This window comes from Rhinolophus sinicus, linkage group LG03, assembly GCF_036562045.2.
Source record: "Rhinolophus sinicus isolate RSC01 linkage group LG03, ASM3656204v1, whole genome shotgun sequence".
Classification (NCBI taxonomy): domain Eukaryota; kingdom Metazoa; phylum Chordata; class Mammalia; order Chiroptera; family Rhinolophidae; genus Rhinolophus; species Rhinolophus sinicus.
In genome coordinates this window covers 106,906,218-106,932,488 of record NC_133753.1, presented here as the reverse complement: position 1 = coordinate 106,932,488, position 26,271 = coordinate 106,906,218, and the positions used below count along the sequence as shown (strand labels likewise).

Below are 26,271 nucleotides of genomic sequence, written 5' to 3'. Positions count from 1 at the left end.
GGGATCAGAAATAAGTAGTATACTCAAGCCGCCATGCTACACTACAGAGCAAGCACTATTGAGCAATGCATTCGTCCCTGAGCACATCATGTTTTTATTTGTACCTCAACTCTGCTCTCGCTATTCCCCTGCTTGGTCTGCCCTTATCCTTCTCCCCTCCTCAATTTTCCAGCCTTTAAGATTAAGCTCAGGCATCATCTCAAGCAGAAAACTTTCCCAGTTCCTTCCTGCACATGCTGTGTGTATCTCTGACCTGACACACACCCCGTATAGACCACACTGTGCTGAATGGATCTGCCTGCACAGCCCTCTCCCTCCCTAGACAAGGAGTAAGTAGGTAAGGTTGTGCTTTTAATGTGGGGAAAACATCTGGCACGTAATAGGTATTCACTAATATTTGGTCAACTGACCCATTTCCAGTAAGTTCCATGTTGGAAGCATTTTCATTCTAGGAGTAAAAAAATAAAAAAAAATAAAAATTGGCTCTGTTTATTTGCCAATGTCCAAATAAGAAGGGCTAATCAGAGAGTACCAGGAAATGAAAACAGCCAGATGTTTTTGAGAGCAAAAGTCCAGGAATACAAAATAGCTTCCAACAGAGGTGATGGATGTTTTCCTACTGATTCAAAAATGAATATATACTTATTAAGCAGGGAGATTTAACAGTCTCCTCGGCTGATCCTGCAATTTTAAATCCATTTAAGATAATTTTCTTTATCTGAAATCTACTTTTCTCAGTAACCAGGACACTTAACTGATTTGTACAAAATCCATTTGAAAAAGAAATAATCTGCTCTAAACAAGGGCATACTCAAAATGGAAAAAGAGAGACACTACAAATGAAACAGAAAATGAAAAATCTGTTTGAAAGGCCAAGGCAGACTCCTGAAAATAGGTTTTCCTCCAGCATCTTGATTCTATGACCAAACTCCTTTCTCTGTTTCGCAAGGAAAAAACAAATAATTCTTAAATCTGAGCGCACAGGACAAATACCTTTCATAAGACAACTAAGATGCAAACAAACTTTTTCACAGGTAAGAATCTTAGATAAAACGTGTAAGTAGAAACAATCATGGGATATACTTTTTCACCTATCAGCTTGACAAAGTATTTTTTAGCACCTGGTTTTGGACGGGCCAAGTAAAATTCCAATAGGCATAGAGACTGCTATAAACTTTTTTGGGAAAAATATCACAATATGTGTCTAGAGCTTCAAAAAATATTCTTACAACATGATCTAAGGATTATACTTTTAGAAGTGTGGATTAAGAAAATAAATATCACATCAATACACATAAAGACTTGAATGGGAATATATTCATCAAAGCGTTATCTAAAATAATGAAAAATTAAAAATAACCAAATTCCCAAGAGTGGAAATAATGACCATAACTAATGACATCAGAAAATGCTCATGAAATACTGTTAAATGAAGAAAGAGATAAAACAATGTATCATATGCTCATAATTGGTAGAGAAAATAGACTCGAAGACAATATACAAGATTTTACCAGCTGCTATCTCTAGGTAAGGAGATCATGGTGATTTCTGGTTTTTATTTAAAAATTTTTGTAGTGTGGACCTTTCTATATCGTTCTGGATTACGTCCATAAAAATTTAAATTTTAATTTAGCGAATATTTCATAATCAACACTACTCACTTTATTGGTGGTGGAGGAGACTGAGATAAAAGCTCCCTTGCTAGTTACAAATCACATGAGAAAATGTCACAGACTCAAGTCTGCACCCATCCACATGACCAGGCAAGCCCTTCTGAATGGCTGAATCACAACTTACCTGGTGGGACGGTAGTCCGGAATGGAACGATCCAGTGAGATTTTTTCACTGAGGTAGGAATTGTAGCCATACTTCTCATGGGGTCCCTTGGCTTTTTCTTCTTCAGCTGGGGAAAGGGTAGCAGGAAGGCCCCCTTTGCCCCGCCCACCATAACCTTCAATGAGCCCAAGGGATTTGGATAAGCCTAGAAAAAGGAAGAGAAAAAGAAATTATTTGCAAACCCCCATACCAGGATATGTCATGTAAGCTCAGATGCAGCTTCAATGGAAATTTTAACACTCCTATAACAGGAAAAGTCATGTCCTTGATTTCTCAATCTTGGGAATATGCCCTGAACACATTTACATTGAGAGGAAGGGCAAGGCAACTATGAGTTGTGGGGTTAGGTCCTGTTGCCAATAAGGAGACTCTCCTTTTGGGACCTGGGGGTCAGCGGGGTCTATAAACTGGGAAAAATGGGGACCAAGAAGGACACGGGACATGGGGGAGAACTGCGACTGTTACCCGTGCCTGTTTTCCTCTCTCCATGGGGAAATTACAACAAAGTTAGATATGCCAGGAGCTACCCAGTATGACAGGAAACTGCCAAATTGCAGGTGTTTATATTTCATCTAAACAGAGAACGATATACAGATTGATTTTGTCATGAGCTTAAAGTGTGTAACAGCCTGACACAGTTCTCCACCTAATGGTTTTATTTAAATTTCATCTAAATGGCAAAGGAACTACAAAATGTTTGAGAATAAATCACAGAGAAAAATCCCATCAGGGTGATAACTGTGCCAAGTAGAGTAGGAGGCCTCTGTAATAAGCCTCACTGAGCAACTGCAGGTTCCCAGGATGGTGGCAGCTTTATAACTATTGTTCCATTATACAATACACAGCTTGATGGGCAATTTTTAAATCCTAGAGTTATGGGAGGTTTTATTACTCAGCTAGAAAACTTTTGTTGTTAAGAGCTCTCCTTTCACCATTTCAAATGCTCAAGCTACTCAGTATACAGTTGGGGAAACACACACACACACACACACACACACACACAGGACTTTATCCACAAAAGTCTCCGTGCTGCCAGTGAAATCTCACTGGCAGGAAGAACATGGACCAGAGCTGTAAACAGCTCCCTCGGCTTCCAGAGTGGGCAGCCCACAGAGCCTGGAAGGATGTCCATCCCCAGGAAGGCATCCTCTGGCAACTCAAATGCCCCCAGGTCTGCTCCAATCACGGGATGGTTCTCCATCACATAATGGCAAGATTTGTATTCATTCCCTTTCCTGCTTCTCTGAAAACAGAAATTTATTTTCTGTGATATCAAGATCAGAAAGCAAAGTTTGAGCAAGCAGCTCAGAGGTGGGCTCAGGTGAACATCATTTTTCTACCTGACATCATTTCCACTGTCCACCATGTTTTCCAGGAATCCTGACATCTTTTCTGCCTGCCACCATCCCAACAGAGGCAACATAAACAGAGAATTAGGTTACTCCTGCCCTTGCTACCTCCTTCATGGTCTTTAATCCCTCATTCCACATCAATGTGCAACAAACATTCCAACAATATCAGCTTCACCATGCTCAAAAACCTACAAGAACTCTTAAGTACAATCACCCGTGCTGGGTTTTAAAAAGACCTGTGAAAGAGCATTACTAAGGGAGTATAAAATGGTGCAGCTACTTTGGAAAACAATTTGGCATTTCTTCAAAATGCTAAACATAGTTACCACATGACCCAGCAAGTCCATTCATAGGTATATACCCAAGAGAAAAAGATATTCCTGCACAAAAACTCATATACAAATGTTCATCAGAGCAGAATTCATATTAGCTACATGTCCATTAACTGATGAATAAACAAAATGTGCTATACCCATACAATGGGTTAATATTTGGCAATAAAAAGAATGAAGTGGTAATATACACTATAACATGGATGAACCTTAAAAACATTACATGCCAAGTAAACAAAGCTAGCCAGCAAAGACCACATATTGTATGATTCTATTCACATGAAACGTACAGAATATGCAAATCTATAGCAACACAAAGTAGATTAGTGTCTGCTTATAGCTGAGAGGTTTGGGAGGAAACGGGGAGTGACTGCAAACATGTATGGGGTGTCTTTTTGGGAGATGGAAATGTTCTGGAGTTAGATTGTGGTGCTGTTTGCCCAACTTTGTAAATATACTTAAAATCACTAAATCGTACACTTTAAGTGGATGAGTGATCTGGTATGTGAAAAATATCTCAAAAAGGCTATTTTAAAAACCCACTTGTGATAGACAATTCTGGTTCCAGCAAGATGGAAGGCTAAAATAACATGAAAACTTTCCAGTAAAGCATCTAGAAATGCTGAATACAAAACTTTTAACATATTTTAAATACACAGCTGAGCTTGCAAGAAAAAAAGGGAAACTCCCAGAGGTAAGTTAAAATCAGAGTTGAGACTGTATCTGCTGCAATGGGGTGAAGGGTGGATTGCTCATTAACTAAAGGCTGGAGTATTGGGGCTCAAATATGCACAGAATATGAGACCTTTTATGCCTTAAATGTTTCATAATTTTTAATTATGAAGGCACAAGTTTCCCCTGTCTACCCAAAACCCATTATTGGAACCTATTTGGGTATATAATCGAATTAAGATAACAGGTATCCTTATAAGAAGAGATAAATTTGTTCGCAGACAGAGACAGAAACACAGAAGGAAGAAGGTCAGTTGATGACACCGTTAGATATTGGAGGGTGTACCTACAAGCCAAGGAATGCCAAGGACTGCCAGCAAATCCCAGAGGCTAAGAGGCAATGAAGGATTCTTCCTGAGGGCCTTCATGGGGAGCATGGCCCTGCCAGCACCTTGATTTTGGATTGCTAGCCCCCAGAACTGTGAGACAACACATTTCTGTTGTTTTAAACCACCAAGATTGTGATTGTGGAAAATTGTTACTGAAACTAATACAATGAATAAAAAAATAAATCCAGAGTGGAAATGGGTAGAAAAAATATATGCCAGGCAAATACTAATCAACAGAAAGCTGGCATGGCTCTATTAATATCAGATAAAACAGAATTCAGGGCAAACAGCCTTATGGGATATATAAAGTCATTACATAAGCTTAAAGTAAGAATAAACCAGGAAACAATAAGGAATTATAAACTACCACGCACTTAGCAATACAGCTTCAAATTACATACAGCAAAAACTGACCACATTACAAGGAAAAATCAACAAATGAACAATCATAGTGGGAAATATTAATACATTTATCAGTAGTATTAATACAACAGATCAGAAGGACAAAAATTTAGAAAAAATATAGAAGAACTGCACAACAAAATTAACAAACTTGATCTAATGGACCCTGCTCCTGACTTTCTAATAAGTACATGTTCTCTACACAGGCAAATGGAATATTTAAACAACTGACAGACTACAAACAAGTCTCAACCTATCTTACAAATAATCTCTGAATATAAAGCAATTAAAAAAAGAAACCAATAATTAAAATGCCACAAGGAACCCACATATTTTGTCAATTTAAAAAGACTTCTAAAACAATCATGGGTCAAATAATCAATCATAGTGCCACTAGAAGATATATAAAACTGATATACTACTTAGGATAGTGCTAAAACAACACTTGGAAGGCACTATATTAATGCATATATTGGTGGGGGGTGGGGAAAGACTGACAATTAATGAGGTAAGCATCTAACCCAAGGAGTTAGAAAAAGAAGAGAGGAAACCCCAAAAAAGCAATACAAAACAAAAGAACAAAAATTAATGACATGCACACATACAAAGGAAAATAAGCAAAGACAGACGGAGTAAGAGGGAGGGAGAGAAGAAGGTGGTGGAGAAGTAACCTCAGCAAGACTGGAGACAGAGAGAGAGAGAGAGAGAGAGAGAGGAGGCATATGTCCCTTTCAGGGTGGATTTATGTAGTCATCACAGTAGACACAGTACCTAGCACCCCCAATATTTTGGGAGGCCCAGCAAAATGTTTAAATTTATTTTAAAATCATAACAATGCAGTCACAAAATATGTTTAATATTTTTTTATAGAGGAGGAAACCCACGAAGGCCAAAGTGCCTGGGGCATGCAAAACTCATTATGCAGCCCTGGTTACCCTTGAGTTTAGAATTTTATCTATAAATGACACAGTGCCTAAACAAGTAACAAAATGTGAGATAGGATTTATAAATTTTACCTATAAGGTGGATGGCACAAGGACAGACCCCAGGCTCTAACAGTGATGACATCTAATCTCCTGACAACCTCATGAGAAGGGTATTATAATCATCTCTATGTGACAAATGAGGACACTGAGTCTGAGAATGTTTGTTAAGGTTACATGGCTGGCAAGGAAAGATAGACCTGGGTGCTAGATACAGTTAGAGATATAAAGGAGGATAAAACCTGGGCTCTGTGAGACAAGGAGATCAGCTCAAGGGCTCTTGCAGCATTCCAGACAAAGGATGGCAGGGGCCCCATTTTAAGGCAGTGGTGGCAAGATCAGAGAAATATTTAAGAGATACCATCACAAGGCAGGAGACAGACAATTATTACGGTAAGAGAGAGGGAAGCAGTGAGTGAGCCTGGAGTTTCCAGTTTGACGACTGGGTAGTCATACATACCACTCACAAGGATTTGACATACAGAAGAAAGTTTGAGAAAATGAGTTCTATTCTCTACATGTAGTATACAGGGCATTCATGAACATTAGGATAGGATCAGAGGTCCAGTTGGGGGTTAAAACACATGAGAATGGAAGTGCAGCCAGCAAAGGAGTCCAGAGATAGGAACCTGGCAGCCATCAGCATGGCAGGGGTGGGGGGGTGTAGCCATGACAGAGGGCAGGGGCTGGGGGGGGCAGGGGGATGTTGAGTAGCAAGAAGGAGAAAGATAGACAACGCTCAGAAAGTGTTCTCTGACCCTACTCCTCTTGTATACTTCATTATGTCGAGAGCAGGAATCACATACTTCAAAGCTTATTTCTTCTCTGTGTGCATCATCTCTCATCAAAGCTACATTTGAAGCTCAAGACTTCAAGGAACGGAGACTTACAGGATTACAGAAACATCTCAGTGTGAACCAGTGGTTAAGCTTCCTGCTTGTCTTCATGAATCCATTTGACCACCCTCTCTCCACCCACTGATGATTATTGTTTAGGCTTTCCCTTCCCTTCCCTTCCCTTCCCTTCCCTTCCCTTCCCTTCCCTTCCCTTCCCTTTTCTTTCCCTTCCCTTTCCCTCCGCTCCCCTCCCCTTCCCTCCCCTCCCCTGCCCTCCTGTCCCCTCCCATGCCCTCCCCTTTCTTTCTTTTCTTTTCTTTTTCTCAATGCTTTTATACACATTTGTCTATTCAACTGGCAGGGTAGACATGACCATGACCAGTTTAGAGATGAAGAAATGGAGGCTCAGAGGATTAATTATTCAACCATCCAAAAATAATGGAGATGGAATAAGACATTCCTCCCAACCCTCAACACACACATAAATGCACTTTTCAGGAAATTCTATAGGAAAGAACTCAGCATTGAAAACATGATGGAGAATGGTAAATAAATGGTAGTAAGCTCACAAAACAAGAATACTGTACAGCAAGGAAAATGAATGACTTGCAGATAAATCTCATAGACTCAATGTAAAGTGAAAAGCAAGTATCAGAAGTACATATAATTCCATTTATACAAATTCCATTTATAGAAAAGTTTCACAACCTAATCAAAATATAGTTTAGAGATACAAACTTATGTAGTGAAACTATAAACAGTCACAAAAGAGAGAGTGGATCACGGCTAGGGAAGGACACACAAAGGACCTCAAAGTTCCTGGTAATGCTCCATTTTAAAGCTGGGAGGTGGACATGACTACTATTCATGATATAATTTTTGCCTGATATATATGTGATATATATGATGTGTGAACTATTGAGTAATTTAAAAAGATAATAAAGAGGACACTGACAATGGGTTTTTCTCCTTGTTTTGTGTACTTCTGTTCATTCACCCTGGGTTTCCCTTTTCCTTCCCCAGTACTTGTGGCCTTTTCTCACAAGCCACAAACTCAGCCTTCTATGGTTTTCCTGCTACCGTGGAACGCAAGAGTCAAGAAGGGAAACTACCAGAATGGGGCAGAATGAGGTTCCCCATAAAGGAGCAAGGGGCCCCAGCCCCCCACACTAGGCTCCCCAGCCCAGAGTACTGGTGCCAGGAAGAGGAGCTCCCACAACACCTAGCTGTGAAAAACAGTAGGGATTCTGACCTTTTGGGTGGGACGGAAGGCTGCGGGAAACCCAGACATTCTCTTTAAGGGCCCACACAGGCACTCATCCTGGGCTCTGGTGGAGGGACAGTGACTCAGGGGGTGTCAGAAACATATGGAGAGAGATTGAGTTGTGTAACATCTAGGAGAGGACTGGAGGGACAGTCCCCATTTTCCCTGTGTGGGGCCCCCTTCCTGAGCTGCAGCAGGTGGGCACCATCATTCCTTGAGCCCGTCCCCTATGCTTACAGCTAAGTCTGAAACTGATTGGCCTAGTGAGCTCTGCTGCTCCACCCTGCTGACTCAGTTGGGACCCTGCCGCACCTAACTTGCATACCACAGGAGGCTTTATTAGCAGCTGAACTTTACAGGAGCTGGCAGGTAGCAGCAGGCCTTGGAGTGTCCTGGCTTTTTGCTGAGCTGCCCCAGACCGTATTGGTGGCAGCCAACCTCGGTTCGCAGTGTGGCCTCTCCCACCCACCTTCAGGTACAGCACAGGAAGCGACCAACCATGGATCACTTGGTAGTTCCTACCAGGTAGTCCCCAGCTGGTCACAGGCAGTGGCTGACCTGGGCCTGCACCAGAGCCCCTCCCAAGAAGCCCCAGAACCAACATACTTGCAGGTTGGCCTCAAGACCACAGCAGAGCACCACCCAATTAGCCCCAAAAGCAACACACACAAAGGGCAGTCTCAACAGGCACCAGAGCCTGCTGAGGCAAATCCTACACCATGGGGTAAGCCCCTCGCACAGTATCACCTAAGGTGTGCATATGGCTAAACCCCACAGCCAGTCAGCCTGATGGTCAATCCCACGCACTGACATGCCAACAGCAATCAAGGCTCAACTATAACAGGAGGGGTCACACAACCTACACTTCTGGAACACCTGACTCAGGTGACCAGGAAGACTGTGCCACTAGACCCTAGAGAACCCCTACTACATCAGGCCACCAGGCAAGACTGGGAGACCTAGTAGCCCTACAAAATACATAGAAACAAACATAGAAAGGCGGTCAAAATGAGGAAACAAAGAAATATATCCAAAAGTTAAAGAACAGGAGAAAATTCCAGAAAAAGAACTAAATAAAATGGAGGCAAGCAACCTACCAGATACAGAGTTCAAAACAATAGTTATAAGGATGCTCAAGGAACTTAGTGATAACTTCAACAAAGAGATAGCAAGCATAAAAAAGGACACAGAAACCATAAGAAAGAATCAATTAGATGTGAAGAATACAATAACTGAAATGAAGAATGCTCTAGAAGGAATCACCAGCAGACTAGATGAAGCAAAGGATGGAATCAACAATCAGGAAGACCAGGTAACAGAAAACATCCAATCAGAACATCAAAAAGAGAAAAGAGAAAAGAATCCAAAAAATATGAGGAGAGCTTAAGAAACCTCTGGGACAACATCAAGTGTAACAACATTTGCATCATAGTATACAGAAGGAGAAGAGAGAAAGCAAGAGACTGAGAATCTATTTGAAGAAATAATGACTGAAAACTTTCCTAACCTGGGGAAGGAAATAAGACATACAAGCCCAGGAAGTATAGAGACTCACACACACACATAAAAAGAACCCAAACACTCCCACACTAAGACACATTATAATTAAAATGGTAAAGGTTAAAGACAAAGAGAATCCTAAAAGGAACAAGAGAAAAGCAGTTGGTTACCTACAAGGGAGCTCCCATAAGACTATCAGCTAATTTCTCAACAGAGACCTTGCAGGCCAGAAAGGATAGGGAGGAAATATTGAAAGTGATGATAAGCAAGGATCTACAACCAAGATTACTTTACAAAGCAAAGCTATCATTTAGAATTGAAGATAAAGAGCATCCCAGACAAGAAAAAGCTAAACCAGTTCATCACCACCAAACAAGTATTACAAGGAATATTAGAGGGACTTCTTTAAGTTGGAATAAGAAAAGATCAAAAATATGAATAAAATGGCAATAACTATATATCTATCAATAATTGTTTTCAATGAAACTGGATTAAAAGGTTCAATCAAAAACACAGGGTGGCTGAATGGATAAGAAAACAAACAAACAAACAAAAAACCCTTATACATCATGCCAACAAAAGACTCACTTCAGACTGAAAGACATACACAGGCTGAAAGTAAAGGATGGAAAAAGAGAATGGAAATAAAAATTTTAAAAAGCTGGGTAGCAATATGATAGCAATACATATAACAGACAAAATAGACTTTAAAACAAAGGCTATAACAAGAGACAAAGAAAAACCCAATAATCCCACTTCTGGATATTTATTCAAAGAAACCCAAAATGCTACTTTGGTGGGATGTGTACATCCATATATTAATTACGTCATTATTTACAATGGTCAAAATGTGGATGTAACCTAGGTGTCTGTCGATGGACAAATGGATAAAGAGAAAGTGGTGCATACGAGGTCTGACAATTAAGTTCGTGAACTTCTTGCTAACCTTTTTTAATATCAGAGGGATTATTCATTATAAATTTGTACCAACTGGACAAACAGTTAACCAAGTTTACCATTTGGAAGTACTGAAAAGGCTGCATGAAAAAATAAGACAAAAAAGACCCGAACTTTTCGCCTACAATTCATGGCTCTTGCATCACGAATGCACCATCAGCTCACATGGCGCTGTCTGTGAGGGAGTTTTTAGCCAGTAAACAAATAACTGTATTGGAACACCCTCCCTATTCACATGATCTGGCCCCCAATGACTTCTTTCTTTACCTGAAGATAAAGGAAATATTGAAAGAAAGACATTTTGATGACATTCAGGACATCAAGAGTAATACAACCAAAGCTCTGATGGCCATTCCAGAAAAGAGTTCCAAAATTTCTTTGAAGGGTGGACTAGGCACTGGTGTCAGTGCATAGCTTCCCAAGGGGAGGACTTTGAAGGTGACCAGAGTGATATTCAGCAATGAGGTATGTAGCACTTTTTCTAGGATGAGTTCATAAATTTAACTGTCCAACCTCATATATAATGGATGTTGTTCAGCCATGGAAGGGAATGGTTTTTTGCCATCTGCAGTGGCATGGATGGACATGAAGGGTATTGTGCTGAATGGAGTGTGTCAGACAGAGAAAGACAAATGCAATGTGATTTCACTTGTATGTGGATTCTAAGAACAAAATTAACAAACAGAACAGAAACCAACTCATAGATACAGAGAACATTTTGATGGCTGTCATATGGGAGGGGGTGTTGAGGGGGTAGAATGAAAATGGGCAGGGATTAAGAAGTGCAAATTGGTTGTGACAAAGTGGTCATGGTATGTAGGGTACAGCATAAGGATTTAGTCAATAATATTTTAGTAACTATGTATGGTGTGAGATGGGTACTAGATTTATCGGGGTGATAGATGAGAGGGGTATAGGGATCGGGTGAAAAAGGTGAAGGAATTAAGAAGTACAAATTGGTAGTTACAAAACAGTCATGGGATGTAAAGTAAAGCATAGAGAATATAGCCAATAATATGGTAATAACTATGTGTAGTGCCAGGTGGGTACTAGACTAGTCGGGGATCACTTCTTAAATTATTTAAATGTTTCCCCACTATGCAGTACACCAGAAATTAATGTGAAATAATATTGAATGTCAACTATAATTGAAAGTTTTTTAAAAGGAGGGAAAAGGTGAAGAGGAATAGGAGGTTCAAATTTCCAGATATAAAACCAATTAGTCATGGGGACAGCCAGGGAATATAGTCAGTAATATTGTGATAGCATAGTACGGTGGCAGATGTTTGCTAGACTCATCGTGCTGATTACTTTTTTAGGTATATAAATGTTGAATAACTATGGTGTACACCTGAAACTAACATATAATTGCATGCTAACTATATTTTTAATAAAAATCTTTAAAAGCCTAGGAATGCATGCTAACCCTACCAGGGACACACCGGGAATGATGGCTCCCAGTGAGATCTTCTTCCCCTTCCTGTGGCATTATTTCTTCCATCGTCAAAGGTTCCCACTTAGCAGCCTCAAAAAGACCATTCCTCACAGTGCAACATGACAACTATAAATTTTATGTTTTGTGGTTCATGTGCTCTCATTTTACCCCCAAATTCATCTCCCAGAAAGTTTCAACAAAGCAGAAAAAACTTTCACTGGCATTTTATTGTGCTTACTTAGCAGATCCTAGAAACTGTTGGCAAATAAGAGTTCAAGTTCACCAGCAAAGCTCAAGTTGGTCTTCACTTAGCTGGGAAAAGCTGCCAATGGAGCAGGTTGGGATGACTCCATGAACCAGGGAGACTTCTTTTCTGAAAGTGCCCTTTGCTCCTCAGCCAGAAGTAATTGCAGCTGCTGCAAATTGATATGAACTTGTAGGCATGGAAGTTACAATTGGCAAAGGGAAGAAGCAGCAGCAAAAACAGAAAAGAGAATGGGATGGCTACTTGGCACCAGGGCCTGGGACGACTCATGATTCCTTTCTTCTCCATCTGGCACTGCCTCCTGAGTTATTTTAGCTGAAAACTGCATAGCCAAGTGGTGTCCTTAGACAAGAAGTGAGGATAAAGGGACGAAGACCAAACTGAGGTCAGTCATCCCATAGCCCCTATACTGAATGGACTTCATGCTTCTATCCAGACCCACTCTCCCCCCTTTTTCCCTGCTGCATGCTCCAGGAGACAGACGTGTATAGAAAGCATCAAGGGTTCCCTTGCTTTGGGTTGGGTGCAACAAACAGGAGGCACTTTGAGGAGACTGACAGAAAGAGAGAGGTTGGGATATTTCTCCCACAGCTCCCTCCCGACTGGGCAGTGGTTTGGTAGAGGCTGCATTCTTCTGTTCCCCAGCTGCAATCAGGCAGCCCTCTCTGCAGATTAGCCTAGGGTCACAACTCAACTGGGTTCTGTCAACCGCTCCCTCCTCTGGCCCCTTCAGCCCTTGGTATAGCAACCTCTCCCTCCTCTGTTGCCAGCCCTGCAGTCATTCACCATCCTTTGTCATTGCTGATTTCCCTTAACTCTGCCCAAACCTTTGTAAATGTTTTGCTAAATTTCTTCAATCACCCCTTCTGAGTGTGCCATCTGTTTCCTGCTGGGATCCTGACACGTACAGCATCTTACCTACCCCTGTAGGAAGATGTCTAGGTACTCTCCTTAAGGGCAGGGATATGGTAAGTCCAGTGCCTGACACATAGAAAGGTCTTAAAAACTGTTGCGTATATGGATGAATAGAGATAAGATCTGGAGATTGAACTTGGGGCCTTTTATTATACAGTGATGTTGAGAATGAAAATTAAACATCCATAGGAAAAACATCTATTAGGAGAAGAGGGGTTAAGACTACATATTGTAGTATATTTATAGTCATAAAGTAGAACAGAGTCTGCACTGATGAAACTCACAGAGAAATCAATCCTGGAAAAGGCCATTTGGTTCGGCAGTGAACATGGCCTTGGTGACCCTGGAGATGGTCATGTCAGTGAAGTAAGTGCTTCCACGAGGGTAAAAACAGCAGAATGCCTGCACTGGGGCAGATACATGATCATGGTCATGTGTTAATACTTTTGTATCTCAGCCATAACCAACTAGAATGTAGAATGTTAAAAAACAACAACAAGAACAAAAAAAACTATTTGTAAAAGCAACAAACATTGTAGTATACCTAGAAATAACTTTAACCAACAGGACAAAATTATGAAAGTTTACTAAATGAAATAAAATCAGACATACATAAATTGGCAGAGGGAGACATGATTTTGAATTAGAAGATGAAGATATGAAGATACAATTTTCTTTTTTAGTGTACAGTAAGTCCTCACTTAACTTCATCAGTAGGTTCTGCAACTTTACGTGAAACAACATATAACAAAACCAGTTTTCCACAAGCTAAATCATATAACCAAGAGTTAAGTTCCTACAGCATCCCATCAATGTTGTAATGAAATGACCGTGAACGAAATGGTGTTATTCGAGGGCCTGCTGTGTAGGTCCAATGTAATTCCAATGGAGATGTGTATTTCTGGAACATAACAAAAGGTTCTAAAATTAACCCAGAAGAACACAGAAGAAATAAAATTTAAGACATTTTTGTAAAAGAAGAAAAATGAGGGGTTGCCCTATCTAATATGAAGTTAGGATATAAAGCAATAATAATTAAAGACGCATGGTGCCTGAGAAATATTATATCTATCCTGGCAGGTAACGCTCTACATTATTTTACTCAAATAGTCAAACAATTTCCCAAACACTAAATAATAAAAGAACTTCTATGTTTTAATAATTAGTTTTTTCAATTACAATTGACATTCAATATTATTTTATATTAGTTTCAGGTGTACAGCATAGTGATTACACATTTATATAATTTAAGAAGTGATCCCTCGATTATTCAAGTACCCACCTGGCACTATACATAGTTCTTGCAACATTATTGCCGATGTTCTCTATGCTGCACTTTACATCCCCATGACTGTTATGTAACTGCCAATTTGTACTTCTTAATCCCTTGAACTTTTTCACCCAGCTCCCCAAATCCCCTCCCATCTGGCAACCAACAGTTTATTCTCTGTATCTATGAGTCTGTAATGTTTTGTTTGTTCATTTGTTTTGTTTTCTAGTTTCCAAATATAAATAAGCCCATGTAGTATTTATCTGTCTTGGTCTGACTTACTTCACTTAGCATAATAACCTAAAACTCCATCTATGCTTTTGCACACCAAAGATTTCATTCTTTGTAATGGCCAAGTAATATTCCACTGTATATATGCACCACAACTTTTTTTTTTCCTTTTTTTAATGTATTGGGGAGACAATTTTTTTTTATGTTTATTTTTTTTTAATTTATTGGGGTGACAATTGTTAGTAAAATTACATAGATTTCAGGTGTACAATTCTGTATCACATCATCTATAAATCCCATTGTGCGTTCATCACCCAGACAGAGTCAGTTCTCCTTCCATGACCATATATTTGATACCCCTTACACTCATCTCCCACCCGCCAACCCCCTCACCCTCTGGTAACCACTAAACTATCGTCTGTGTCTGAGTTTTTGTTTCTCATTTATTTGTCTTGTTCTTTTGTTGTTTTGGGTTTATATACCACATATCAGTGAAATCATATGGTTCTCTGCTTTTTCTGTCTGACTTATTTCGCTTAGCATTATACTCTCAAGATCCATCCATGTTGTCACAAATATTCCTATATCATCTTTTCTTACCACCGAATAGTATTCCATTGTGTACATATACCACAACTTCTTTATCCATTCGTCTATCGAAGGACATTTTGGTTGTTTCCATGTCTTGGCCACCATAAAGAAAGCTGCAATGAACATTGGAACACACGTGTCTTTATGTATAAATGTTTTCAGATTTTTTGGGTAGATAACCAGGAGAGGGATTGCTGGGCCATGTAGTAATTCTATCTGTTATTTTTTGAGAAACCTCCACACTGCCTTCCATAACGGCTGCACCAATCTGCATTCCCACCAACAGTGTATGAGGGTTCCTTTTTCTCCACAGCCTCTCTAACACTTGTTACTATTTCTCTTGTTGATGATAGCCATTCTGACTGGGGTGAGGTGATAGCTCATTGTGGTTTTTATTTGCATTTCTCTGATGAGTAGTGATGTTGAGCATTTCTTCATATGTCTATTTGCCATTTGTATGTCCTCTTTGGAGAAATGTCTCTTCAGGTCCTCTGCCCATTTTTCAATTGGGTTGTTTGTTCCTTGTATATTTTGGATATTAGCCCCTTATCGGAGGCACTGTTTGCAAAAAACTTCTCCCATTCACTTGGTTGCCTCTTTGTTTTGTCGAAGATTTCTTTTGCTGTGCAGACCTTTTAAGTTTCATATAGTCCCATTTGTTTATTATAGCTTTTACTTCCATTGCCTTTGGAGTCAAATTCATAAAATGCTCTTTGAACCCAAGGTCCGTAAGTTTAGTACCTATGTTTTCTTCTATGCAGTTTATTGTGTCAGGTCTTATGCTTAAGTCTTTGATCCATTTTGAATTAATTTTGGTACATGGTAACAAATAGCAGTCCAGTTTCATTCTTTTGCACGTGGCTTTCCAATTCTCCCAGCACCATTTATTGAAGAGGCTGTCTTTTCTCCATTGTATGTTTTTTGTTTTTTTGTCAAAAATTATCTGTCCATATTCATGTGGTTTTATTTCTGGGTTCTCAATTCTATTTCATTGGTCTATGTGTCTATTTTTCTGCCAATACTATGCTGTTTTGATTATTGTAGCCCTGTAGTACAAGCTAAAGTCAGGGAGTGTGATACAAGTATTATTCTTTTTTCTTAAGATGACTTTGACTATTCGTGGTCTTTTGTGTTTCCAAACAAATCTGATGATTTTTTGTTCTATTTCTTTAAAAAATGTCATTGGAATTTTGATGGGGATTGCATTAAATCTGTATATTGCTTTGGGTAATATGGCCATTTTAACTATGTTGATTCTTCCAATTCATGAGCATGGAATGTCTTTCCATTTCTTTGTGTCTTCTTCAATTTCTTTAAAAATGTCTTATAGTTTTCAGCATATAGGTCTTTCACAACCTTGATTAAGTTTATTCCTAGGTATTTTATTCTTTTTGCTGCAATTGCAAAAGAAATTGTTTTTTGTATTTCTTTTTCTGAGATTTCATTGTTAGTATATAGGAATGCAATGGACATTTGTACGTTGATTTTGCAGCCAGCAACTTTACTGTATTCGTTGATTGTTTCTAATAGCTTTTTGGTAGAGTCTTTAGGGGTTTCTATACATAGCATCATGTCATCTGTAAAGAGTGACAATTTAAATACTTAATTCCCATTTGGATGCCTTTTATTTCTTTCTCTTGCCTGATTGCTCTGGCAAGGACTTGTGCCCCGGGGATGGACCCCACTTGGTCGTGATGAATAATCTTTTTAACGCAGTGTTGCATTCGATTTGCTAGAATTTTGTTCAGGATTTTTGCATCTGTATTCATCAGAGATATTGGTCTGTGATTTTCTTTTTTTGTGTTGTCCTTACCAGGTTTTGGTACCAGGGTAATGCTGGCCTCATAAAATGAGTTGAGGAGTACTCTCTCTTCTTCAATTTTTTGGAAGAGTTTGAGCAGGATTGGTATTAAATCCTCTTTGAAGATTTGGTAGAATTCACTAGTGAAGCCATCTGGTCCCGGACTTTTGCTTTTGGGAAGGTTTTGGATGACTGATTCAATTTCGTTACTGGTGATTGGTCTGTTTGATTTTCCAGTTCTTCATGGTTCAGCCTTGGAAGGCTACATGTTTCTAAAAACTTGTCCATTTCTTCTAGGTTATTGAATTTGATGGCAGATAGTCCTTCATAGTATTCTTGGATGATCCTTTGTATTTCTATGGTGTCAGTGACAACTTTCCTTTTTTCATTTCTGATTTTGTTAATTAGTGTCTTCTCTCTTTTTATCTAAGTCAGTCTAGGCACGGGTTTGTCAATTTTGTTAATTTTTTCAAAGAACCAACTCTTTGTCACATTAATTTTTTCTATTGTCTTTTTCTTTTTGTTCTCTATTTCATTTAGTTCTGCTATGATTTTTGTTATTTCCTTTCTTCTGCTGACCTTGGGTTTCATTTGTTCTTCCTTTTCTACTTCTTAAGGTGTAACATGAGGTTATTTATTTGGGATTTTTCTTCTTTCTTGATATAGGCCTGTAATGATATAAATTTCCCTCTTAAAACTGCTTTCGCTGCATCCCAAAAATTTTGGTAGGATGTATTTTCATTGTCATTTGTTTCTATGTATCTTTTGATCTCTCCTCTAATTTGTTCTTTGACCCGGTCGTTCTTAAAAGTATGTTGTTTAATCTCCATGTATTTGTGTTATTTCCTGCTTTCTCTTTGCATTTGATATCCAATTTCAAAGCCTTGTGATTAGAGAATATGCTTGGTATGATTTCAATCTTCTTAAATTTGCTGAGGCTGAATTTATGTCCCAATATATGGTCTATCCTTGAGAATGTTCCATGTACACTATAAAAAAATGTATATCTGATGTTTTAGGATGAAGTGCTCTATATATGTCAATAATGTCCATTTCATCTAATGTGCCATATAGGGCTGCTATTTCGTTATTTATTTTCTGTTTGGATGATCTATCCATAGCTGTCAATGATGTATTTAAGTCCCCTAGTATAATTGTCTTTTGGTCAATTTCTCCCTTTAGTTCTGTTAGTAGTTGCTTGGTATATTTCAGTGCTCCCTGATTGGGGGCATAAGTATTGATGACTGTTTAGTCCCCTTTACCATTGTGAAATGTCCATCTTTGTCTCTTGTTACCTTTTTCACCCTGAAGTCTGTTTCATCTGATATCATTATGGCTACACCTGATTTTCTCTGGGTACCATTTGCTTGGAGTGTCAATTTCCACCCTTTCACTTTGAGTCTATGCTTGTCCTTGTAGCTGAGATGTGTCTCTTGGAGGCAGCATATGGTTGGGTTCAGTTTTTTGATCCAATCTGCTACTCTGTGCCTTTTATTGGTGAGTTCAGTCCATTTACATTTAGGGTGATTATTGACATGTGAGGATTTCCTGTCATTCTATTTTTAGTTTTCTGGTAAGACTGTATCTCCATTGTTTCTTTGCCTTTTTGTTGTTGTCTATTATTTCTGTGTGGTGGTATTCTATGATGTTTCCCTCTGTTTCTTCTTTTATTACAGTATGTATTTCAGTTCTGGATTGTTATTGAGTGGTTACCCTTAAGTTTATGTAAAAGAAAGTTTGCTATTTAGAGTATTCCATTTTCTTCAGCACGCTTACTTTCTCCATTCCCATATTATGGTTCAGGCCTTTACTCTCCCCCTTTTTATGTTGTGGTTGCCACAAATTGTCCCTGTTAATGGTGGTTGAATAGCACCTTTAGTATTTCTTGTAGTGCAGGTCGTGTAATAGAAAATTCCCTCAGCTTCTGTGTGTCTGGAAAGGTCTTTATTCCTCCTTCATATCTAAAGGATATCTTTGCTGGATATATTATTCTTGGCTATTAATTTCTCTCTTTTGATTGTTTGAATATTTGTTTCCACTCCCTCCTGGCTAGTAGAGTTTCTGCTGAAAAATCTGATCATAATCTAATGGGCTTTCCTTTGTAGGTTACCGTCTTTTTTTCCCTGGCTGCCTTGAGGATTCTTTCTTTGTCATTGATTTTAGACAGCTTCAATACAATGTGCCTTGGAGAAGGCCTGTTGGGATTGAGGTAATTAGGTGTTCTATTTGCTTCTTGGAGTCGAGGATCCAGTTCTGTCCACAAGTTTGGGAAGTTCTCATCGACAATTTGTTTGAATATATTCTCTGTTCCCTTCTCTCTTTCTTCTCCTTCTGGTATGCCCTTTATTCTTATATTGCTCTTTCTGATGGAGTCAGAAAGTTCTTGTAGAGTTCTTTCATTTTTTTTTTCCTTATTCATTTAGCCATCGTATCTTTTTTTTATTATTATTAAATTTATTGGGATGACAATTGTTAGTAAAATTACATAGATTTCAGGTGTACAATTCTGTATTACATCATCTATAAATCCCATTGTTTGTTCACCACCCAGAGTCAGTTCTCCTTCCATCACCATATATTTGATCCCCCTTACCCTCATCTCCCACCCCCCACCCCCCTTACTAAACTATTGTCTGTGTCTATGAGTTTCTGTTTCTCATTTGTTTGTCTTGTTCTTTTGTTGTTTTTGGTTTATATACCACATATCAGTGAAATCACATGGTTCTCTGCTTTTTCTGTCTGACTTATTTCGCTCAGCATTACTCTCTCAAGATCCATCCATGTTGTCACAAATGTTCCTATATCATCTTTTCTTACTGCCGAATAGTATTCCATTGTGTATATATACCACAACTTCTTTATCCATTCATCTATCGAAGGACATTTTGGTTGTTTCCATGTCTTGGCCACTGTAAACAAAGCTGCAATGAACATTGGAGCACACGTGTCTTTATCTCTAAATGTTTTCAGATTTTTTGGGTAGATACCCAGGAGAGGGATTGCTGGGTCATATGGCAATTCTATTCGTAATTTTTTGAGGAACCTCCACACTGCCTTCCATACGGCTGCACCAGTCTGCATTCCCACCAACAGTGTATGAGGGTTCCTTTTTCTCCACAGCCTCTCCAACATTTGTTACTATTTGTCTTGTTGATGATCGCCATTCTGACTGGGGTGAGGTGATATCTCATTGTGGTTTAGATTTGCATTTCTCTGATGATTAGTGATGTTGAGCATTTTTTCATATGTCTATTTGCCATTTGTATGTCCTCTTTGGAGAAATGTCTCTTCAGGTCCTCTGCCCATTTTTCAATTGGGTTGTTTGTTTTTTTGTTGTTGAGTTGCATGAGTTCCTTGTATATTCTGGATACTAGCCCCTTATCGAAGGCACTGTTACCTTTCATTTGTTTTAAGCCTCAAGTCTCTTTCTTCTTTCATCCGTGTCATTTCCAGGTTTCTATCTTCGATGTCACTGATTCTTTCCTCCATCTGGTCAACTCTACTACCTAAGCTGGTTATTTCATTCTTAATTTCTTCTACTGAGTTCTTAATCTCCAGAAATTCTATTTTGTCTTTTTTAAAATTTCAATCTCTTTTGTAACATGCTCGTGTTGTTCTTTGATTGTGTTTCTGAGTTCACTAAACTGCCTTTCTGTGTTTTCTTGCATCTCATTGAATTTTTCAGAACTGCAATCTTGAATTCTCTGTCATTTAAGTCACATATTTCCATATCTTTAAGTTCCTTTTCTGGAGACTTTTCACTTGTTTTCTGAGCTGTCTTGTTGCCTTGGTTATTCATGGCAATTCTGATGTATTATGTCTCTTCCTAGACATCTACAGGAGTGGCTTCTGCAACAGGTTGATAGGAAGAGGTCTTTCTTTTGTTTTCCAGTACTTTTTGGTAGAATATTTTATTTTCTCTCTGACTGCTGCTTTTTTTTCTCTCTCACACTGTAGTGCTATGTTTTCTCTGCACTATTCTAACTTCTCACACAATGGAGGGGTTCCCTGTGAGACAGGCTTCTCCTCTGATGACAGTTCGCCCGGGTTACAGGACAGTGTCCATGTGGGTATGCGGCGAGCTTTTGAAGTTCCAAAGCTCTTCCTGCACCAGATTCAGAGCCCGTATGTTTCAGCAGTTCTGTTTACTCCTGCAGGGATCCACCCAGATAGGTGGGGTCATGGGCGGGGTAACTTGTGAGAGGTGGCCCGAAGCAATGGCAGCAACCACCACCACAACCGGTCCTGCTTCCACAGCTCCCTCCCCTTTTCCGGAACTAGTGGGGCTGCAAATCTGTGTCTGCGGACCACAGTTCTCAGAACTGCAAATGTTCTGTTCTTTGACCTGATACCGCTACTGGTCTGCTTCTAGCACTAGGCAGGTGGGAGCGGGACAAGCTCTGGGAGGTTAGGGAAGGGGCAGCTAGTCTCAGTGCCTAAGGCTTCCATTCTCTGCTCGGCAGTGAGGGCTTAAACCACCGTTTTCAGCCTTCTTCCATCAGTCTTTTCTCCGAGGTCTCTGCCATGAGCATTGGTTCAGCTGTGTTATATGCTGTCCCCTCAGCCCTGTGGGCCATAAACGGAGCCCTAGCAGTCCGAGTTTTTCCCTCTCCCACAGCTGTGGTAGTTCCGGGAAGCAGCGAGCTCGGAGCACTGAGCTAGGTCTGCATCCTTTGCCTGCGTGGCTCCGTCTTCGCACTTCTCCCTTTCTTCCTCCCCCGCTCACTCGATTCGCCCACCTTTAGGTGAATTAAGTAGTGGGCCTCTTCGTCTTGCCTGTCTGCTGTGCAGGGAGTCCTTTTGCTGAGTTATAGTTGTTCGATTAGTTGTAAATTCCAGGGGAGATTTACAGAGGCTCACCTCATGCCACCATGTTGATGATGTCTCCCACATCTTCTTCATAAAAGCATCTATTGACAGGCACTTGGTTTGCTTCCATATCTTGGCTATTGTCAAAATAGTGCTATAATAAACACAGGGGTGCATATATCTTTATCAATTAGTGTTTGGATTTCTTCAGATAAATACCCAGAAGTGAAATTGCTCGGTCATAAGGCGGTAAAGAACCTCCATCATTGAAATTTTAGAAATTACCTTCTAGTGCATATGAGTCAACACCTAATCTCTGCAGGACATCTCATATGGATCATGAAACAGCTTCATCTGTGTCACATGGAGCCTGGGAATCCAGAGACGTGAATGCACGATACCCACTCAGCAAGAGTAAATCACTCTGCCCATATCTGACCGTGGTTGGACCCAAGCTATAAAGACTCCATTAGTGGTGGCCAAAATAAAGAGCCATGGTTCTCAATCAACACCGAACTCCTTCCCACCTCCCTTCATAAAACTAAGGACATAATTTCTCCAAGGTCACAATTTAAACTTATAAGTTTACAGATAGCTGGCATTATTCTTTCAGAAATAGGGATGGTACTCACAACAGATGTACAAACTCCAGAAAACAGACTGCAATGAAATGTAATCTGTTTCCTTGTCATCTCAGGAAGTTTATCATCTCAGCAGCAACAGTCCAGAGGAGACACACATACATGCATGCACACACACACACATACACACACATGCACATGCACACACGCATGCACGCATATACAGAGCAGTCTGGCATGTCACACGGCCTGTTTTCAGTTGGACAAGCATGGGTTAGGTGGAATGTGCAGAGAGGTCAGACTTCTCCTGATGGTTAGAGTCCCAGGGAGATCCCATGATGCTAAAGCATTTGAAAGTTGATAAAAGTTATAGACAATCAGGACGTCACAGCCATACACTTAATAGTGAGCAATAATTCCGGGTTCATTCCTGGCCAACTTCTGTGTCTGCCTGGGAGAGTGAGGAGCCTGGCTGAGGAAGCTAGCTTGATAATAGAGATGAATCGGACATCTGAGAAAGGTGTGAAGAGGAGTCATGTAGGGACTTACCCTACCAGCTAGTAAAACATACATAAAAGCTCTAACAATAAAGATCAGGAGATAATGGAACAGGAAACAACAGCAGATCAATGGAACAGAAAAGCTAGTCCAGAAATATTGCTGAAAGAAGAAGAGGATAGCACCATTTTGGATACAAATGTTGGTGATAATTAAACTGACAAATGTTCGCTAGATACAAAGCACTATACTAAGCAGTTTAATTACATATATACTATTTATGTTAAACATATATGCTAACTGTATATATATGTACTAAATACATATATTTAAATTCACTTAATTCATATATATATATATATATATATATATATATATATATATATATACTCATATTTAAAGTCACTACTCAAATGACTCTCGGCACTCGTTTGACATATCTCGACTCTGTTCCTCCCCTCCTCTTCATGATTTCTGCCACCACCTGAATTCAAGCTCCAGGCATCTCCCCCTTAAGTTACTGCAGTCAACTCCTAACACCCCCTTCAGAGAGAGCTTTCCACATGAAAACCTGATCAATGCTTGCTTAAATTTTATTCATGCACTCCTGCTTCCTATGGAGAAAAATTTAAAACCTTCACGCAGTATAGGAAGCTGCTCGTTGGCTGACTTCTTGCCCAGGTGATCCCCTGCCTCTCCCTCTGTGGCGTCCTCTGCTTTGGCGATCCCACTCTCTTCTCATGTTCTAAAGCCGCTGCTGCTGGTCATCCTTGCTCTTCACCACAACCTGCAAACCCTTTCTGAACATTACCCTACCCAGAAAGTCAGGTACTGCTCTTGGTGTAAACCTCACTTCACATCGCTCATGTCATATTACATGTGTCCTGGACTGTTCACTCACAAGAGTGCAGGCTTCTGCGAACAGCAAGACATCTCTGTGTCTTATCCATGCTCTGGCACACGGTGAGCACCTCATACATGTTGTACCGTGAATGAATGGGTGAATGAACAAAGTGAGTGAAAAAATGAATGAACCAGTGAATGAGTGCATTACAAGCTGTGCTGGCCCAATATGTTATTACATTGTTCTAGTGTTGACACAGAAATCTCTTGAAGACATCAAAAACTGGTAAGCATTGCTTCATGAACTCATGTCAAATCATTATTGATGCCTCAGTTCATATATTAGTACGATGATCTTGACATTCGTTGACATCTGCATTATGATGCTTGTGACGTTTTCTGTCCTGTATCCTCAGTGTTTCCAGACATAAATCCAAAGTTTATGTTAGTCTTAGTATCTTGAATGAAGTCATAAGAGTACAGCTTGGTGAAAGAGAACTGAGCAAATTGTCTCCTAAGTCTAAGACCAATAGGGCACCTGGGGTCCAACTTAGAACCCTGAGTTGGAAGGAAGGAGAGGTTAACTGGCTGTACCCCTCCAATCTGATGCAGGAATTCCAGAGATAAGGCCACCCAGCTGGCAGCATTCCTCCAGAGCAAAGAACGCACCAACTTGCAGGGCAGGGCATTCTTGATTTACAGCTCAAATAGATGGAACTTCAAAAATATGTATTTGATTTCTTTTACACAGTGGTCTTACTTCTCTCTTCTATATCTATCATGCATATAATTACACTTGTATGTAATTTTCAAATATTGCAAGACATTATCATGACTTATCCTCATGTCTTCTTTTTTCCAGGCTAAACTTATCCACTGTTTCAACCACTTTTATATGATCATGTTTTCAAATTTTCCAGGACTTCTTAGTCTGTGCAGAATACCATAACAAAATCCCATAGACTGAGTGGTTTCAACAACAGACATTGACTTCTCACCATTCTGGAGGCTGGGAAGCCCAAGAGCAAGGTGCTGGCAGGGGTGGTTCCTGGTGAGGGCCCCTCCTGGCTTGCAGATGGCTGCCTTCCTGCTCCGTCCTCGTGTGGTGGAGAGACAATAAGCCCTTGCATCTCTTCATCTTCTTGTAAGGGCACTAATCGCAGCCTGGGTCCCACCCTCATGACCTAATCACCTCCCAACGGCCCCTCTTCCTATCACTATCACATTGAGGGGTGGGGCTGAAACATACCAATGTGGGGGCGACAAAAACATTCAGTCCATGGCGCATGGTCATTCGTTTGCTGAATTCTGTCCTAGAAGATAAACGATGATTAATAAGTCTCACGATGTATGCTCCCCCCTGGAGCCCAGAATACTGGAAGCACATTTTTGCCCATTAACCAAACTGTTCATGCAGCATTTGCAGTTCCAAGAGATATGAATCATTGTTATGTGCTTGAAGTGCCTTTGGAACAAACTGTCCATAAATTTTCAAGCTGCAGTTTTATTCAAAATGACATGTCTTACATGTATTATGAACTTTATACTTCCTAGAATCTTTCTACAACGATTATTTAATTTGTTCCTCAGAATAGCCCCAGCCACATTCAGCAGATGAGAAAAGGGAGGCCCAACAGGATGAGGAATATTCTGAAGATGGTGACAAATGGATTGGAACCTGTGTTGGTATTCCAGGTGGCCACGCATACCTACACAAACGCATGCTCAGATTTCAAGTGATGAAGAGTATCACAAAGGCTACGCTCAGTGCCAAATTAACACTGGCACAGACACCCTTTTGTGTGGGGGTGACAGACACATAGCCCCGGCCTGGCCCCCGCTCTGGCTGATGCATATGCCTGAGTGTGTCGATGAGCAGAATATTTCTAACAAAACAAGGAAGAGTTGGGCAATCATTAGGATTGCTGAAGCAGATGGATGAAAGCAGATGGAGCAGACGCTGACTGCACAGGTTAATTGTGTCACTTAGCCCCACATCACTTATAAAACTACCGGGGGAGAAAGCTGACCTGGAGCCAGGTAGGAAATATGCTGAATTAAAGGAAGCCCCTTGTCATGACCTAAGAAATGTGCTGGCATCAAATGTGTGCCAGACACTGCAGACCAGGCCATGAGCCACGTTCACTTAGCACCAGCCAGGCCCACCAGTGTTCAGAGGAAATTCCCGCCCCTCCCTTCTCGTGCCCTGAATCCTCCTTCTAGGGTTTTATGCCTAAGAGGAGGGAGAGGGGGCAATGAAGTTCAGCAACAGTAACCTTCACCAAATTCTGCAAAAAGCGTATCATTTTTAAATATTATATGTGTAGATTTTGAGTGACAACAACCGTGTCATGTCATAGAAGGTAAATTATGAAATCAAAAGAGAGATAAGAATGAATACGAAAAAAACAAAAGTGAACCATCATAGGAAAATGTTACGATCTTTTTAACCCCCCCAAAAGCATCAGTATAACCTTCCTTCAACACACACACCCACCACCAACACTAC

At 40.0% G+C, this 26,271-nt stretch overlaps 1 protein-coding gene across 1 annotated transcript in view; it reads right to left on the bottom strand.

Annotated features, from left to right (window-relative positions):
* Nucleotides 1–26,271, bottom strand: part of GALNT17 (polypeptide N-acetylgalactosaminyltransferase 17) — a 514,547-nt gene that overhangs the window by 306,977 nt on the left and 181,299 nt on the right. Inside the window, exon 2 of the mRNA XM_019715773.2 lies at nucleotides 1,798–1,981. Coding sequence (XP_019571332.2) covers nucleotides 1,798–1,981 — 184 coding nt within the window. The remainder of the gene's footprint in view (nucleotides 1–1,797; nucleotides 1,982–26,271) is intronic.